This window comes from Asterias amurensis, chromosome 6, assembly GCF_032118995.1.
Source record: "Asterias amurensis chromosome 6, ASM3211899v1".
NCBI lineage: Eukaryota > Metazoa > Echinodermata > Asteroidea > Forcipulatida > Asteriidae > Asterias > Asterias amurensis.
In genome coordinates this window covers 12,372,009-12,388,843 of record NC_092653.1, presented here as the reverse complement: position 1 = coordinate 12,388,843, position 16,835 = coordinate 12,372,009, and the positions used below count along the sequence as shown (strand labels likewise).

Sequence of the window (16,835 nt, the reverse complement as noted above, 5' to 3'; positions counted from 1 at the left end):
GGATGGAGGGATCCCCAAGAAAAAATGAAACACAACTGTTCAATTTGTGCTTGATTAAAAATAACCACATTCTTTAATGCAATTTTCTCGGTACATACAGCAACTTGGTGTTAAGTGACCATTATAATAACTTCTAAATTTAGATAAAAGAGATAATACGCTTCTTGTGACCTTGTCAAGTCAAAAATCTTGAAAACAGTAACAGGGAAACACTATAGTAAATCTTACTATAACATCCCCATTATCTAATGACCCTGATGTTTAAAGTTTCTTTGTGCAAATCTCCAAAGTTCTTTTCCTTCAAAAAAAAGATATGTCAGATGTTTGGGGGCAGTTTTGTTTTACAGATTGGAGGTACAGGTATCAAGTTTTCATAATTAAGGTATTATATAAAACAAATCGGCCAATGATACATGTACAGTGGCTGACTAGTTAATTAAAATTCATGATTTAAACAATATTTCATTGAGGTGTTGCATAGATTAAATTCAAAAATTTGTCATGATTTGTTTAAAATATTTTTTTTTTTCACAATTCAAAATAGAGATAATCTAATCGCTAACAAATTTCAAAATTTTGCATTGATGAGCTTGGAGCTGCTTGAACATCAAAAAAAAAAAAAAAATGTGTGAAGAAGATTTTTTTTTATATATAATTCCATGTACTTACTACTCCAAAATTTTACTTTATATTAAAATCTTTACATTACGATTTAGCCAGATTAATTTTTTCTTTAAGATTGCACATTTTTTCCTTGATACAAATTAGAATGATTTCAGGGTATAAATTTAATAACAATGTTAAATTAAAAATGAGTTGCATAACATTATTTTTTTAACTTGTCAACTGCAATGGAAATTGTGACATCTTTGAGTGAAGGTGAATATCCTACATTTCGAAAGTTAAAGTGTTCTTAAATGTGACAAATTAATTGAAATTCTACATACATGTAGTGAAGACTTCCCAAATTAATTTCCCTTGGAAATGTGCAAAACAAATTGGAAACAAAAATGTATCCCAGCTCTTGCATACCCTAGAGTTCTTCCTTAGAGTTAATGAAAGCCCTAAATGACGACAGAATATTCAACTTGGCTTCAAAAGTCTTTTTCTTTGCATCACTGACTTTCTCTTTCAACAATTTCTTGACCCGCTCAATCTCCAAGATCACAAACTCTTTCCCCTTCTCCAGAATCTTTCTCATCACTTTGACGTAAATCTCTGCAGATTTCTTCTCGTCCTGCAACTCTAATTTCTCTTTTTCTTCCGCTGCCTTCTCAAGAAGCAAATTCTGCTTCATCTCGTCTCCGTTGATGAACTCCTTGATTATATTATCAAAGCTTTCAATGCAGCTCTCTCGACCAATCCAAAGGCCAGAATGTTCCTGAACAAAATCCAAGATGCTCGAGCTGATTATTTCTCCGATGTAGCTGATTGGCTCTTTCTTTCCTTGGAGGAAAAGTTTGTAAGTGGGTCGCTCTTCTTTGAGGATGTTGAAGCGTTCTGCTAAGTCGCCATTTTCCTTACTTCCAAAATCTGTAATGATGATTTGGAAAAATAAAGCATTTATTTTGCATTTTTAAATCAAAGCCCCTTCGTCAAGTCTTCATTTCTGCTACCATGAAAACCTTAACTCTGTAGTAGGAGTAAATGTAATCTGTTTATGCAGCACTGGCAGCCATGTTAAAATGAGCAAAATGGTTGCTATTAACTTCAGTTGCAATCCCAACAAAACCATCTGCAAACTTAAAAATAGCCACATTTTCTTTTACTATTTGAGGGGCCATTCAGGATGATAAAAAATTTGTGTTTTATCCATTTATCTTGCAAAAAGTTTTGAAGGACTCTTTTAGTTTTAAATCATGAAGGGTTAGGCCCCCCCCTAAAAAAAAATACCAGATGACCGCCCTTTTTTGGGGTCGCATTCTTTTTTCGAACACTTGTAACCGTCTGTTTCATAAAACAATTATTAGTGAATGCCTACCAGCAAACCTGTTATCCGACCCTGTTAGTGTTAGTGTTAACACAGGTCCTCATGCAACTAATAGGTATAAATAAGTTTGCGGTTGATTCAAACTGAAGAGTTGGTGGCCTGTTTGATTTGAAATACTTTTAGCGGCCATCTTGATCAAAAATAGTACATAGTAAATAGTAAGGCCCTCATCCTCTTCTTTTTTGAAAAATCTGGACGATCAACTGGTGGTATTTTGTGTTATTTGGCCTTAGTATTCACCTTGTATTCCAACCTCAGCAATGAGTAATTCAGGCTGAGAACTCCCACCAGACGCTATCTTCTTATACTCTTCTTGCTTCTCTCCATGCGGATAGTTCTCATCAAACTTGACTAAGACTGCTTTGAATTTACCAATTACCTGAATCAAGATGAAAAGTAGAAACTCAATTTTCATTATAAAACAGTTTGTGCTTCATGAATTATAATTATGTTGATACAATATGGCATGCTTTGATTGGACAATCCCAAAGGGAATGACAAAAAATGGTTTACATGTAATTTGTATTTGATTTGTACCAAAATTAAAATTATTGTGCGATCGACGGAAAATGTTTACCTTGTCAAATGTAAGTGAATCAAGCGCCACAGAGCCTTGAAAGCCGAAGGAGTTCACCAATCCAATACTAAATACCAAAACTGAAAGAATCAGGGAAAAAACATACACATTTGGAGCCATTTCCACATTCAATCCGAGCACGACAACGATGCGTTTCTTGAATTTGTGTTGTCGTCTGTTTTGATTTTTAATTCAGACTGGCGGCACACAGTGCACTCGGTACATTCGTACATTAAGGCGTCTGGAGAGCAGACCTCTATTGAAAGTCTACGACTGTTCATATTTTATCCCCAGGTTTCTTTTTCCTTAAATAAAGGCAACTCTCAAATAGCTGTTATAACAACATTTCGCTCAAAGTGGTAGTGTTGACACCATAAAATAAACAAAATCAATCAAACAATTAGTAGTTACTAGATTTAGTTAATTGTAGCATCTAGTTTTAGAACTTTGGATGTAGTCCCTTACACGTGTGTAAGGTCATGACCTCACCAAACATTTTGGCAAAATCATAACATCGGATAGCCGTGATGGCCGCCAAATGGCATGTGGGTTGCTGATTAAAAGGTCGTTAAGGTAAAACACCAGATCGCTGATTTTTTTTAAAAGTTGGTTTTTCACATTTTGGTGCCCACATTTTACTTGATCATGTTAACTTTTATTTAACGAAACTGTCGATCACAAAATCCAATCAACAATGAAACGTTTTTGGAATTTTGGTTTCGACTTTTGTTGTCATGTTTGTACATCATAATAATCATACAACATGTGTATTTCATTTGTAAACTTGGTATTGTGAATCCACGCTGAATCATACATGTTTTAATATTTGTATTGATGTATGCATCAAACATACTCGACAGTGGACAACCGCAGCATGCATGATATAATAAAGCCAGTCAATATCACTCTAGCCGTCGATTTCACCAAACTCTTCCTAACTTAGGATTAATCGTAGGACTTTGGACGGGTTCAGTTCCGTATCCAAACACGTAGGACGAATTGAACCCATCCTAAGTTAGGACGGGTTACTCGTCCTAACTCGAGTTAGGATTAATCCTAGCGTTTCGTGAAATCGGCTGCTTATTACTTAACAAAGTTGCCCCTGCAAAGTCACCTCCCACAACACGCCTCTCCCCTTATTATAATATTAATATTATGTGTATCAAAGTGGCATCCTCCACGTACTCTATGGGTGCGTTCGATTATTTTCCCTGGGTCTACCCCGCAGTCCTCACTCGGGTGAGCTCCTCTCACGGCAATAACGATACTGGTTCAATAAATCGCTAATCTCTCTTTTTTTCTCTCTTTTTTTGCCAAAATTAGGCTAGTCTAATTTTTGAGATTGCGGAGTGGATGTTCTGTCGTCCCCGGGGACAATGAGAGTTCAAAGGACACATGAGCCTAATTTTGGCCCCAAAAAAGAAAGGAAAAAAAGAGATTTGCGATTCCCAAATTCATTGAACCAGTATCGTTATTGCTGTGAGAGATGTACATGTAAACACGTAAATATTTGTGTTTTTTTTATGAAAATAATGGCTTCTGACTGGCACCCCCGAACAAAGGTATTGACAAAATAGGGACACTGCCAATATAGGGCTAGATAGCTCAGTTGGTAGAGCGCCGGCACGTTAATCCGGAGGTCGTTGGTTCGAATCCCACTCTAGTCAATTCTTTGTTCAACCCCCAAAAATCATTTACAAATTTACCCAGTCAATTTCCCTTGTGGTTTATATTGATATCTGAAATAAAAAGTCGCATCCCCTTAAGGTGATCCCCTAGCTGCCGCTTCCCAGGTTGTATCGTAATTTGGGTGTGATCCCTGGCTACACGGCAGTTAACGGTTGTATGGCTTCTGACTGGCACCACCGAACAAAGGTATTGACAAAATAGGGACACCGCCAATATAGGGCTAGATAGCTCAGTTGGTAGAGCGCCGTTAATCCGGAGGTCGTTGGTTCGAATCCCACTCTAGTCAATTCTTTGTTCAACCCCAAAAATCAAAATAAAGGCACGACGGCCCTTTTTTTTAAGAAGAAAAAAAAGGGCACGACGGCCAAAAGGAAAAAAGGGCAAGGCAATTATGGCCGTGAAAAGCAGAAATTTTTGAAGGGCATCACGGCCAGTTGGAAGGGCATCGACGGCCATGGTCGTTGTGGCCACCGTGTAATTCCAGGCCTGCCGTATAAAGTAAGCTTTGAGAGTAAAAATCTTTCATTATTTTGCTCCCTCACTTTCCCGGTCATTTTAAGTGAAACAGGAAATGACAAATACTTTACTGGAAGAGCCTTGAAATAAAGGAAGCGAATTGAAGAGACCTTTATTTGTGTCCATTGAGTCGATCCTCAAACATTGTCAAAACTAGTTTCTTTTTAACAGGCATGTGAGATAAGCCTAACTGCATCTTACCTGAATTCAGGTTATGTCTTATTAATTACAATGTAGCCTACAGGGATATTTCCACAAACACTCTATCAATCCATCTTGCCGACCGATGGGAGGATGAAGGTTCACTATGTCTCAACAACTAGATTATTAAAAAGAGAATTTGTGGTTCCTGGATTAGTTGCGATAACGTAACCCTCCTGCCGACGGCGGAGCCGGAGGGTTACGAGTCACTTCAATCGAAAAAGGGCGAAATGGTCAAACACGTACAATTTCAACAGCTTTCGAAAATCATGACATAAATTCTCCTTTCTCTGGAGGGTTTTCTTAAATGCATTATGATTTGTTTTTAAGTTTTTAAATACTCTCATGTCTGCTGCATAAAAGAATCTAAATTCAGTCTGTTTTGTTTCAGATCAAAATGAAAAAACACTGTACCGATTGACCACCTTCAACAAATAGATTCAGCCTCTATGTAGTCTCCGTACAAGCCGTGACAATGCCAGTCTGGCTCAAACGGCAATAAATCAACATAGGACTCAGGGGCATCGGAGAGAATTGACTGGAATATGAAGCTGTGGGTCCATCAGAAAAGCTTTAGTGGTGAGTAATCAATGGATTTCGCTGTTTTGGAAGAAACTGCACTGTCTTTCTCTAGTATGTCCCCTATTTCAAATAGCAATTGTATTGTTACATTGACAGCACTGGTCATTGTCAGCGCTGATACAGTATATTGTCGCATCAAAAGAGTTGCTCACTGAAATGGTGTCTGTGAATACTTCATGTTTCAGCCAGAGTTGCTCATCTTGTGCCTGTGGGCTGTGCACAACTTTGCAAGTTTTGTATCCCCATGTATCTTTCACTCAATTGCAAAATACCCTGTAACTTTGGTAGCCACTGGTAGTGATGCACCCAGTATGTTCAGTTGGGAGACTCTGATTGGTTGGCTTGGGTGGGCTGGTGGATGGATCGGGGTGATCGTTGGCTCAAGCTCCCTCTTAGGTCCTGTTGGTTTTGGGCTAAACATTTTCAATTTACTTTATTAAAATAAGTTGGAATTTTATTCCTTCCAGAGGAGGAGCTCATTTTGAACCCAAAGGAGTTCCCCGGCATAAAAGTGGGTGATATTTTGGAGATTTTTCACCCAGATGAAAAGAACAGGTGAGTTGTAGCATGACTACAAATTTGAAACAACCAAACAAACAAACAAACAAACAAACAAACAAACAAACAAACAAACAAACAAACAAACAAACAAACAAACAAACAAACAAACAAACAAACAAACAAACAAACAAACAAACAAACACACAATCTAAAAAGATGGTTTCTAAGATGGTTTTTATTGTCTTTGTTGGTTGATGGTCGATTCTGAAAGGCGACTTCACAAAGTGTTTGATTTACTCAGGATGTCATCCAATGGTTCTGTCAAAAACCAAATGCACAGGGTCCGGAACACAAATTTTAATCTGAAACCTTTTTGGTGAAAAATTCACACCAGTGTACTTAAAATACTGTTAAAGTCCTCTTCCTCTTCATGTTCAAGTGGACGTTCACAATTTATTTATAGTAAGGATTTGGTGACAGGGGTGTCCAAGTTCTAAATCTGAGGTCTTGAAATCAATCTCGTGGAAAATTAACTTCCTTCTCGAAAACTTAAGTTACTTCAAAGGGAGGACTAAAGAAAGATTAAATTCTTTTGAAAACTTTCAGTTGCACCAAATCATTATTTTCTTCAACCTAATTTTCCCTCTTACATTGTGCATGTAGCTTGTCAATGTTAGGTCCTGTTAGCTTTTTTTTGTTTCTCACCCCCTGTCTGTCTTATCTCGAGTTCGGACAAGTAACTAGTCCAAACTTAGGACTAGCCGTAAGTTTTGAATATCTTGTACGAAGATCCTAAGATCTTTGTGAAATTGACCCTGTACAATATGTATGTTAAGTTCTGCACATTATCTTGTCTTCAAAAGACATTTGAACTTTGATACAATTGTTGGAGCTATACAAGACGCAATGAGCTTTTGTGACTGCTCAGTGTAAACAGGTCTAGCTTGGCTGCCTACAAATTGTAGCTGAGCTAGATCTCTGTGTACGTAATACAGATATGCCAAGTCCAGGGGCCAGCTATGCATGAGATTTTTCATAGCTCACCACCAACCCCCCCGCCCCCCCTAACAACATTTAGTTGTCTGGCTGGAGATTATCAAATGGAATCAATTAATATTTATTATGAAAACTGGAAGATTGTTATATTATGAATGACGAATACTTAATTATATTGTCTATAAACAGATCAAATTTTACTTCAAAAAACACTAAATCAAATCAACTTATGAAAACTTCAAACTTCAAGTTTTTTAGATGGAAATATTTCTCTTGATCATTTGTGGTGGTATGGGTTCAAATTAATTTAAATTATTTGTGATTGAAATAATTTTGCATTGTAATTTGTCTTACAAACATGGATGCATAAGGGTTTTTTCCTAAAGTTGAAATAACCTAGAGTCCACCTTTTTTTCAACAGCCATCTCCTGTTACAAGTAAACACGTTAAAAGATGTAGAGCTACCACAGAAGGGTAAGTTTAACAAACACACAAAAAGATGAATTTTCTATAAAATAGCTAAGTTAAGTTTTAACATTATAAGGAAGTGGACAGTATTGGTAACTACGTTGTGTACTCAAACAAATTATTAGCACAAAACCTCACTTCGTAACAAAGGTTGGTTTTTGTATACACCATTGGTTTAAGTAGTTAAAGGAACACGTTGCCTTGGATCGGACGAGTTGGTCAAAACAAAAGCGTTTGTAACTGTTTTTTATAAAATGCATATATGGTTGGAAAGATGTTTTAAAAGTAGAATACAATGATCCACACAAGTTTGCCTCGAAATTGCATGGTTTTCCTTCTACTGTTCGAACTAACATGGTCGGCCATTTATGGGAGTCAAAATTTTGACCCCCATAAATGGCCGACGTGTTAGTCGACGAGGTAAAAGGAAAACCACGCAATTTCGAGGCATGTTTGTGTGGATCATTGTATTCTACTTTTACAACATCTTTCTACCCATATGCATTTTATAAAAAAACGGTTACAAACGCTTTTCAAAGACCAACTCGACTGATCCAAGGCAACGTGTTCCTTTAAAGTTTCCATTGCAATCATCAGAATTTCAAGACTAGAACCCCCATCCCTCCAACCACACCCTTACAAAATAAGCACAAACAAGTTGGATGCTGTTCCAATTTAAAGTGTATTTTTTTTCAGTATAAGAGTCAATTTTATTGAGATTTTAGAGTCCCTCCAAAAGTAATTAAACAAATAAATAGAGAATAAGTGAATAGTTTCAATTTCATTGAGACTTTAAGAATAACTATCCCCCAAAAAGGAACCAAACTAGTCAAACAATAAAAAAAACAAATAAACAAATCATAAATAACAAGATTATGTCCGTTTTAACAGTTTAAGACTGAAACTTATGAAATTTCATAATTTAAAGGCAGTGGACACTATTAGTAATAACTCAAAATAATTATTAGCATAAGACCTTTCTTGGTCACGAGTAATGGGGAGAGGTCGATGGTATAAAACATTGTGAGAAACGGCTCCCTCTGAAGTGCCATAGTTTTCGAGGGAGAATAATTTTCCACGAATTTGATTTTGAGACCTCAGATTTAGAACTTGAGGTCTCGAAATCAACCATCTAAATGCACACAACTTCATGTGACAACATGTTTTTTCTTTCATTGTTATCTCGTAAGTTCGATGACTGATTGAGCTCAAATTTTTCTTTGACAATTACCAATAGTGTCCACTGTCTTTAAATAATTTAATAATTTAACAATCTTGCATTGCCTTTCAAACATGTCAAAAAAAGACCAATAACCTTCAAAATTTATGATTTTTCTTTTATCAGAGATTATCAGCGTGGATCAGACGATAGCTAACCTGTTCCAACTGAGAGCCTACAAAGATGTTGAGGTTTGCCGTGTGTCGTCAGTTCAAGATGTTGGTCTGGATCTTGTGGAGTTGGTCTTTAAAGACCAGTACATCAGTCGCAGTGACATGTGGCGACTCAAGAACAGCCTGGTAGGAAAAATAGCCCTGGGATCTCCTGAGATTACATTATTACATCCAGGGGAGGGAGAAAGTGTTGTGGCCGAGCGGTTATAAGAGCTCGGAAATCAAGCTCTGCTGTATCTGATCAGAAGAGTGTTGGTTCGAGACACGGTTGTGACACTTGTGTCCTTGGATGGGGCGTAAAGCTGAGGGTCTTGTGTGTTGTTTTAAAAACTATTGCTCGCATAAAAGACGGTAAAGACCCCATTACACACCTATTCCTAATACTACATGTAGCACTAGGACATTCATCAGTCTGTCTGTGAAAAAAACTTGTTTGCCTTTTGTTCTTGCGTTTCTTCCACATGGCAAATTTCATGAAGCTGTTTTGCATATTAGTTTGCTTAGCATGGGAAAGACTTACTTAGTGAAAACAATGGTTTACCAGCCCCAGTATTCTTGCGTGTACAAGTGCAGTGAAATACTGCGTGGGAATCTAGCCATCTGATGTGTGATATGATGCCCAGCACTCATCCTTATCTCTTTAAATCATTGATGTGGCTGTGAGTTTAGCCATAGCAGTTCTGATACTTCACGAAGGCAACAACAGCAATTGCCTCTGTTACCCCCTTTAGTGCCCTTTGCAATGTTCCAATAGAAATTAAACTTTCCTCATGGGGATGCCCTCTACCTTTAATAAAACGTCTTGGTGCTCTTGCACTTTCAAAAATGAAGCATCCAGCCTCGCATGATTACCAAAAAATGACAAGATCACCTTTTTAGAAAACATTCAGGGATGCAGCCCCCTCCCCTTTACAGTTTGTACGCTTGCAAATATTGTCAATGTGAATGGCCCCTAACAGAGTCATAGAATTAACACTTTTTCGGTAAATATGTAAGCTCTACTGAATGATTAACTTTGTGACTATGCTTCCTATCATTTCCTCCTCCATCTCAATCCTCTTCCCTGTACTTAATACTTTTCTTTCAAACAACCCACCCCCCCCCCCATTCTCGGCAAGTCAGCTTCCCGAGCCAATCCCGAGTGTCCCCCATCCTATCAAGCAGCCGAAGGAATCTCTTGGGGGTTTCTCACCCTCATCCTCAAGGGTAAGATGTGGAAGAAAGAAACACAAAACGGCCCCAAGTGTCCGTTGCAACAAGAAGCGTTGAGTACATGCACTTCAAAGAATGAATGATTACTTGAGATGGTTGTCTTGCACTTAAAGTCCTTGCTCTCATGCACCATTCCCCTTGAGTTTTTTCTTTTCTTTTCAAGTACGGTTAGTGTAACTAAAACACCATGTACATGATATATCTCTCTGTTAGTTGTGGCAGTGTTTAAAAGAAGGAAAACAACTTAATTCTTCTTCTAACACCACTTTTTCTAGAACCACTACAACTTAGACACTTACATGTAGGGTGCGTTCGTTTAGCTTTATACCGGGGTTGACCCGATCCACAAACGGGGCACTTGGGGCTGACCCGAGGTGCACTGACATCACCACACAACCGGATGCGTATTTTTTCCAGGAAGAACGTGGGTTATTATCTGCACACGTTCGTCCTGGAAAAAGAAATAGGCAACTTTTTCAGGACGAACGTTGGGTAATTATCTACCCATGTTCATCCTGGAAAAAGAAACACGCCAGTCGGATGAGCACACCGGGGTTGACCCGGGGAAGCTAATCGAACGCTCCCAAAGTGTTACCCCAAACCGTACTTAATTGTATCCCCTCCATGCTAAGTCTTATCCCTTTCCCTTCATTGAGGTATCCCGTACTTTAGAATTGTAATTCTGTACCTGCCACTTCAATACTTTTTAAAAGGTTCCAAAGACCGGACAACTTTTTCTTGTCAGAATTCCAAGGACATTTCATATAGGGAAGACCGCCTTCCTCAAACTAAATTGGTTGTGATCCAAAGACATTCATGAAAATGTTTCAATTTTCATGGGCAAGAGAATGTTTTTCAAGTTAATTTTCAATGGCAGAGAATTCGTTTGTCGTTTGGTGAAAGCAGTTTCTTAGTGCATCTAAAAAGACCATCCACGTCCAATTCACAAACTTGAAAGTAAACTCCATTCCGTTATCATTGCATTACATATTTGCATGTGTGTTTAATTTACCATAAAGATCATGTTTTAAATCGTCTTGTTCATAAAGTCAAATGCATGAGGATGCCTGGTTCAATCACAATGCCTGGTCAGCATGATTGTCATACAAATCGCCATCAAATATCGATTTACCCCACGTACAGTACTCCAAAATGGGGGTAAAACCCACACGATCATAGCTTGTTTAGAACAACTATTCAGTCTTTTCTTTTACAGAAACAAATAATACATTGAAAAAAATGAATTGCTTCGGGAAGAATTATTAATTGTTTAAGTAGTCATACATTTTTATTTATTTTGCTTATATGGTTTTTGTTATTTGATGTTTATTTTAAATGTTAAAATTGTCCTTGGTACAATTCTATTTAATTTTATTCTTTTTGTTGGTCCTGTGAAGCTTATCATTTTCTTACGCAAATTGATAAGGTCTTCAATGATACTATTTATTAATTAAAGGAACATTACAGAAAAACAAAACAGTTGCCGACAGTGTAAGCACTATACGTATTCCGATCGATTGGCCATCTGGGTCACAAGAAAACAGTGAAACGGAGTACACATTATGCATGACATCAATTAAAACATTTTTTTTTTAAACCCTCACTAACTGAAACTGACTGAGCAAAAACACTACAAGCAGGAAATAGTCGTATTTATTTCTCATCAGATATGACAGTTCAGACAGAAATACTTCAAGGGATATTTTCTACCATCATCATCATAAAGACCGTGTAAATCTGTGATCTTAGGATGAGGTTTTTTGCTTGCCAAATTCCTTAAAGGCAGTGGACACTATTGGTAATTGTCAAAGACTAGCCTTCACAGGTGTATCTCAACATAACGTGTTAGATGCATAAAATAACAAACCTTTGAGCTCAATCGGTCATTGAAGTTGCGAGATAATCATGAAAGAAAAAAACAACCTTGTCACATGGAGTTGTGTGCGTTTATTTCGAGACCTCAAGTTCTACATATGTAAATCTGAGGTCTCGAAATCAAATTCGTGGAAAATTACTTCTTTCTCAAAACTATGGCACTTCAGAGGGAGCCGTTTCTCACAATGTTTTGTACCATCAACCCCTCCCTATTACTTATCACCAAGAAAGGTTTTATGCTAATAATTATTTTGAGTAATTACCAGTAGTGTCCACTGCCTTTAATGTTCCTTTAATACTACTATTTATTTGTAACATACTTGAATTTCTCTCCAGGTTCGATCTTGCCTCCATGTCCAGCAGAAGATAGAATACTCAGGTATCCGGGCTCAGGTCAACGAACTATGGGCTCGTGGAGAGAAGGTGATGTGTGGTGCAGTGACTGAAGATACACGCGTTGCGTTTCGCTCGGCCACTGCCATGGTGTACATGTTCATACAGATGAGCTCAGAGATGTGGGACTTTGACACGTGCGGTAAGTTCTTTTTTGTGTCTCTTTGTCAAGATTTTGATTTGATTCTCAATTAAAGGTATTGGACACTATTGGTAATTACTCAAAATTATTGTTTGCATAAAAACTTACTTGGTAACAAGCAATGGAGAGCTGTTGATTGTACAAAACACTGTGAGAAATGGCTACCTCTGAAGCAACACTGTTTTTGAGAAAGGGGTAATTTCTCACTCAAACATTTGTCAAATATTCAAGGAATTCAAGCCTGAAGACCTTTTTGGGCATCTGAAAGCACACACATTTGTGCAACAGGGGTGTTTTTTAGTTCCTTATTCTCTCCCAAATTGTGCACTATTTGTTATTTTATACACCAAGTAATACTGGACATTGACAATTACCAAAGGTGTCCAGTGCCTTCAATTAAAGGTATGCTACAGGAGTGGTGTATCGGACCACACATATCAGAACGTGCTTTACAGATGTCAATTTCCTTCGTTGTACACTGGTTAACTTCCTAGCTACATGTAGGCTCCCGTCCCGATCTAAAAGACCAACACTGTTTTGTGGACGTCCAACAACAGCGTAACGGTTTTGTGTACCCCCAACAAATACCTCAAAGAGGTCATAAAATGTTTTGTGTACAACAAGGTCGTAACCAAAGCAAGTGGAATATATGAACTTGTTCGGAATCGAGCATTATTGTATCATTACCATTGTGCGCAAAATAATGTACTTGTCTTTGCAAGATATTGAGTATTTCTCGGTTCATAAACTTGGTGCAAAAGTGCGTGAAGTGAATTACCAATGTAAATTATAGGCCTAATCGATCAGGTACGAGTTATTTTCCAAATTGTGTCACAGGAAATTCTCTAGTCTTTCACATTTTATCGGATGAATAAACCATACATACAATGTTTTACTGACTTGAGAAGATTGTCTAATGATCTGTGGGTTTGAGTATAGAATAGAGCCAGACGAATTGAAGTAGTCACAGTCTAGTTTCAAATGTCTCACTTGTCGTTAGGGTGATTTGGGAGGCTGAGTTGTCAGTCTTTGGTGCTCTAGTTGTGGTAGCCTGTTGTCTCATCAGTCTTGCCTTGGGTTGACATTGAAACACTTGGATTAATGCCGTTCTGTACTGTCCACTCATCATTCCATAAATCAATGGATTGATGAAGGTGTTCGTCAACTGAGGAAGGCTCGATATCCATACGCCAGCATTTCCAAGGGCTGTGCTCAAAGGATCCTGAATCTGTGCTAAGAGACTAACCCATGCGGTCAGACTTATCACGCGGTATGGTGTCTGGCAGATGAAGAATACTACTCCATTGACAATCAGCATCTTGGCTACTTGGTTCCGAATCTGCACTGCCTTTGGGTCTTGGATCTTGGTACCACGTTTGTTTAATGTTGTTACAATGCATACATACATGTAGATGTTAGCCACCATTGCGATAAACCAGGGTACATTTACGAGGGGTAAAGTGTAGTACGGTACCCAGGGTTGGACAGGACCACAGTATGATCTTATCAAAGGGAACCCTAGGTACTCGTCCTCATCAGGCCATTGTAGGCAATCCGTGTAGAGAGTCGCTGAACTGAGAACAGTCATTGCAGCAAATGCAAAGCCAACTAACCAGCAGATTGCCAACGATGTGAGAGTAAGCCCCCTGCCGCGTATTTTCAGATGTTTCATTGGATGACACAAGGCAAGGTATCTCTCAAATGACATGCTAGTCACCAGTGCGATGGATGCAAAATACCCAGTATTCGTAACAGTAATAAAACAGCCACACCCAGCCAAACCCATAAAAGGGGTGTGGGGTACCATAGGTGATGATGCGTACCTCCAAATGTGGTAAAACGCTGACATAATTAAGTACAGAAGATCGGCCAGGGCCAAGTGTGCCAAGTAAATGCTTGTCACAGATCTCAGTTTTGGAACGCGATAAATGACAAAGAGAAATGTAGCATTCGTGATAACTCCAAGACCCAGGATAATTGGGATGATGACGGTAATAATGATGGTGTCTGCTGGAGTAAAAAGCCACTCAGAAACTGTCTCCTCAGTGATGTTATAAGAAGCACTGCAGTCCTCTGACACCATGGTTGTGTTTAAATCCATCACTGAATAAGAGAATATCACATGGATAAATCTTTGAAGGTTTCCTAGTCTTGACAAAATATGTTAGTTTATGCCATCAGCACTGCTTCTGAAACAAAAGCAGTCTTGCAAAAATATGCCAAAAACTAGAGCTTGACAGAAATGAGAGTCTCCTCTACATAGACTGAAGCCTCATCGTCATATAGTCTGAATAATCTTGACAGTCAACACACGTTATGTCTTGTACATATGAGAGGTGGTCACGAATGGTGGTCACCTTGCATCTTTAAACGCTCTTCGCTCAAAGTGTCATTTTTGATGTTGCATCAAAAAACACTCCATCATCATCTGCATCCTGCTCCAATTCAGTCTGTTTGCTCCTGTAACAAACGTTCCTCGCATCCATTACATGTATGTGATTTATCATTTGAGTAATTCCGTTTAATCATCTACAAGGACCTACATGTGCATGTACCTGCCGAAACATTTTTCCAAATTGTCGTAACTGTGTTTTGCCTCATTTTTTTTTTTTTTTTTGTGTGTGTGAGGGAATCGAGGCTGTACACTTTCCCATTGTCACTGGTCCTTAATCCATACGTTGACTTCAGTGATCACTGATAAGACATAGCGGTTTAATTAATAATTGTACAAGGGATTAAACTAATGAATAATCTCACTGCTTAATTAAAGGTTTAACTCTATATTTAGGTTGTGTGTCTTAAGGTCTCATCCTGTTGGTTTTGTGATATCAGTATTAGGCAGTGGACACTAATGGTAAATACTCAAAATAATTATTGGCATAATTAAACCTTACTTGGCAACGAGTAATGGAGAGCTGTTGATAGTATAAAACATTGTGAGAAACGGCTCCCTCTGAAGTAATCTAGTTTTCGAGAAAGAAGTAATTTTTCCACGAATTTGATTTCGAGACCTCTGATTTAGAATTTGAGGTCTCGAAATCAGGCATCTGAAAGCACACAAGTTTGTGTGACAAGGGTGCTTTTTTCTTTCATTATCTCGCAACTTCAACGACTGATTGAGCTCAAATTTTCACAGGTTTGTTGTTTTATGCATATGTTGAGATACAAGTGTGAAGGCTAGTCTGTGACAATAACCAATAGTGTCCAGTGTCTTTAAGTCAATCGAAGTGGGACAGTGCAATGTACTTATAATGAATGTACTTCTTGTTTGTACTTTTGATTAAAAATTGTAAAATACCCTCACATTAAACAGGTAAACACAAAACTCCAACTACATTGTCTTAACTAAATCTCTCATCCGCAGGGGAATTGGGGGGTTGGGGGGTTAGATATCTACGTGTATTAGTCTACGTCTTATAGCATGCTTCGTCTGTTTTTTTTGTGAGGGAGGGAGGCAGTGTGGTTTACCCATTGACCTTGGTTCCTTATAATCCAAGCAATTAATGTTGGTGACTTTTAGTCATTTGTGACATACATGTACAATTGGTTTTGTTTTAATTAAACGTTGAACTTGAGTAAATTGCATTTTGTTTAATGTTGCGGATAGCTCTACTTTTAATTGAACATTTTTTAGCTGGTACATGCAAGTGCTTTACCTAGCTCTGCCATTGATGGGACGCTTGCAGCGTTATTAGGTTTTGAACACAGATGTGAAAAACTGGTCTTTTCTCAAAAAGGCTGCCACCTTTTGAAATGAGTTTTTCACAGGTTAGTTTTATTGTACATGTATCTGGTTTAAAATGACCTAACGGTTGAAAAAAACGAAAGGTGTAATTTGCCTTTAAAGCTCAAACATTTCCTTACTCGCACTGCACTCGTTAAATTTTTTAAATGATTTTTGTTTCATCATATTCCCCCTTTCTTCTTGAAAGTTTAACAACATACATGTAGTTCCTTAAAAACACTGGACACTATTGGTAATTGCCAAAGACTAGTCTTCTCACTTGGTGTATCTCAAATATGCCTAAAACAACAAACATGTGAAAATTTGAGCTCAATTGGTTGTCGAAGTTGCGAGATAATAATGAAAGAAAAAACACCCTTGTCACACGAACTTGTGTGCTTTCAGATGCTTGATTTCGAAACCTCAAATTCTAAATCTGAGGGCTCAAAATCAAATTCGTGGAAAATTACTTCTTTCTTGAAAACTACATCACTTCAGAGGGAGCTGTTGCTCACATTGTTTTATTGTTTTGTTCTATCAACCTCTCCCCATTACTCATTACCAAATAACGGTTTTA

General features: G+C 37.9%; 3 protein-coding genes across 6 annotated transcripts in view; 1 reads left to right on the top strand and 2 right to left on the bottom strand.

Moving 5' to 3' along the window:
• Positions 1 to 55: 55 nt before the first annotated feature.
• On the bottom strand, positions 56 to 2,745 carry LOC139938669 (endoplasmic reticulum resident protein 29-like). Its single transcript, XM_071934282.1, has 3 exons — positions 2,568 to 2,745; positions 2,231 to 2,369; positions 56 to 1,533 (listed from the first exon to the last, which is right to left on the bottom strand). Exons 1-3 carry the CDS (start codon positions 2,685 to 2,687, stop codon positions 1,034 to 1,036), a joined length of 759 nt encoding a protein of 252 aa, XP_071790383.1. The 5' UTR covers positions 2,688 to 2,745; the 3' UTR covers positions 56 to 1,033.
• Positions 2,746 to 3,061: 316 nt separating this feature from the next.
• LOC139938575 (GATOR1 complex protein DEPDC5-like) overlaps positions 3,062 to 16,835 on the top strand; it is a 92,758-nt gene continuing 78,984 nt past the window's right edge. For all 4 annotated transcript variants that reach the window (XM_071934151.1, XM_071934148.1, XM_071934150.1 and 1 more), the window contains exons 1-6: positions 3,062 to 3,140; positions 5,365 to 5,552; positions 6,023 to 6,110; positions 7,474 to 7,526; positions 8,866 to 9,038; positions 12,336 to 12,534. In XM_071934151.1, the coding sequence (XP_071790252.1) occupies positions 5,519 to 5,552; positions 6,023 to 6,110; positions 7,474 to 7,526; positions 8,866 to 9,038; positions 12,336 to 12,534 (547 nt within the window). In that variant the 5' untranslated portion in view covers positions 3,062 to 3,140; positions 5,365 to 5,518. The remainder of the gene's footprint in view (positions 3,141 to 5,364; positions 5,553 to 6,022; positions 6,111 to 7,473; positions 7,527 to 8,865; positions 9,039 to 12,335; positions 12,535 to 16,835) is intronic.
• Positions 13,412 to 14,635, bottom strand: LOC139938091 (apelin receptor B-like). The gene has a single exon (XM_071933472.1). The coding sequence runs from the start codon at positions 14,633 to 14,635 to the stop codon at positions 13,499 to 13,501; it is 1,137 nt and encodes a 378-aa protein (XP_071789573.1). The 3' UTR covers positions 13,412 to 13,498.

Excerpts from the sequence above, each read along its gene's own strand:
- LOC139938669 (XM_071934282.1), bottom strand. The coding sequence starts at position 2,687 with ATGGCTCCAAATGTGTATGTTTTTTCCCTGATTCTTTCAGTTTTGGTA. Across the intron at positions 2,370-2,567 it reads ATTCACTTACATTTGACAAG|GTAATTGGTAAATTCAAAGC; the intron begins GTAAACATTTTC and ends ATCTTGATTCAG. Across the intron at positions 1,534-2,230 it reads TGCTGAGGTTGGAATACAAG|ATTTTGGAAGTAAGGAAAAT; the intron begins GTGAATACTAAG and ends TCATCATTACAG.
- LOC139938091 (XM_071933472.1), bottom strand. The coding sequence starts at position 14,635 with ATGGATTTAAACACAACCATGGTGTCAGAGGACTGCAGTGCTTCTTAT.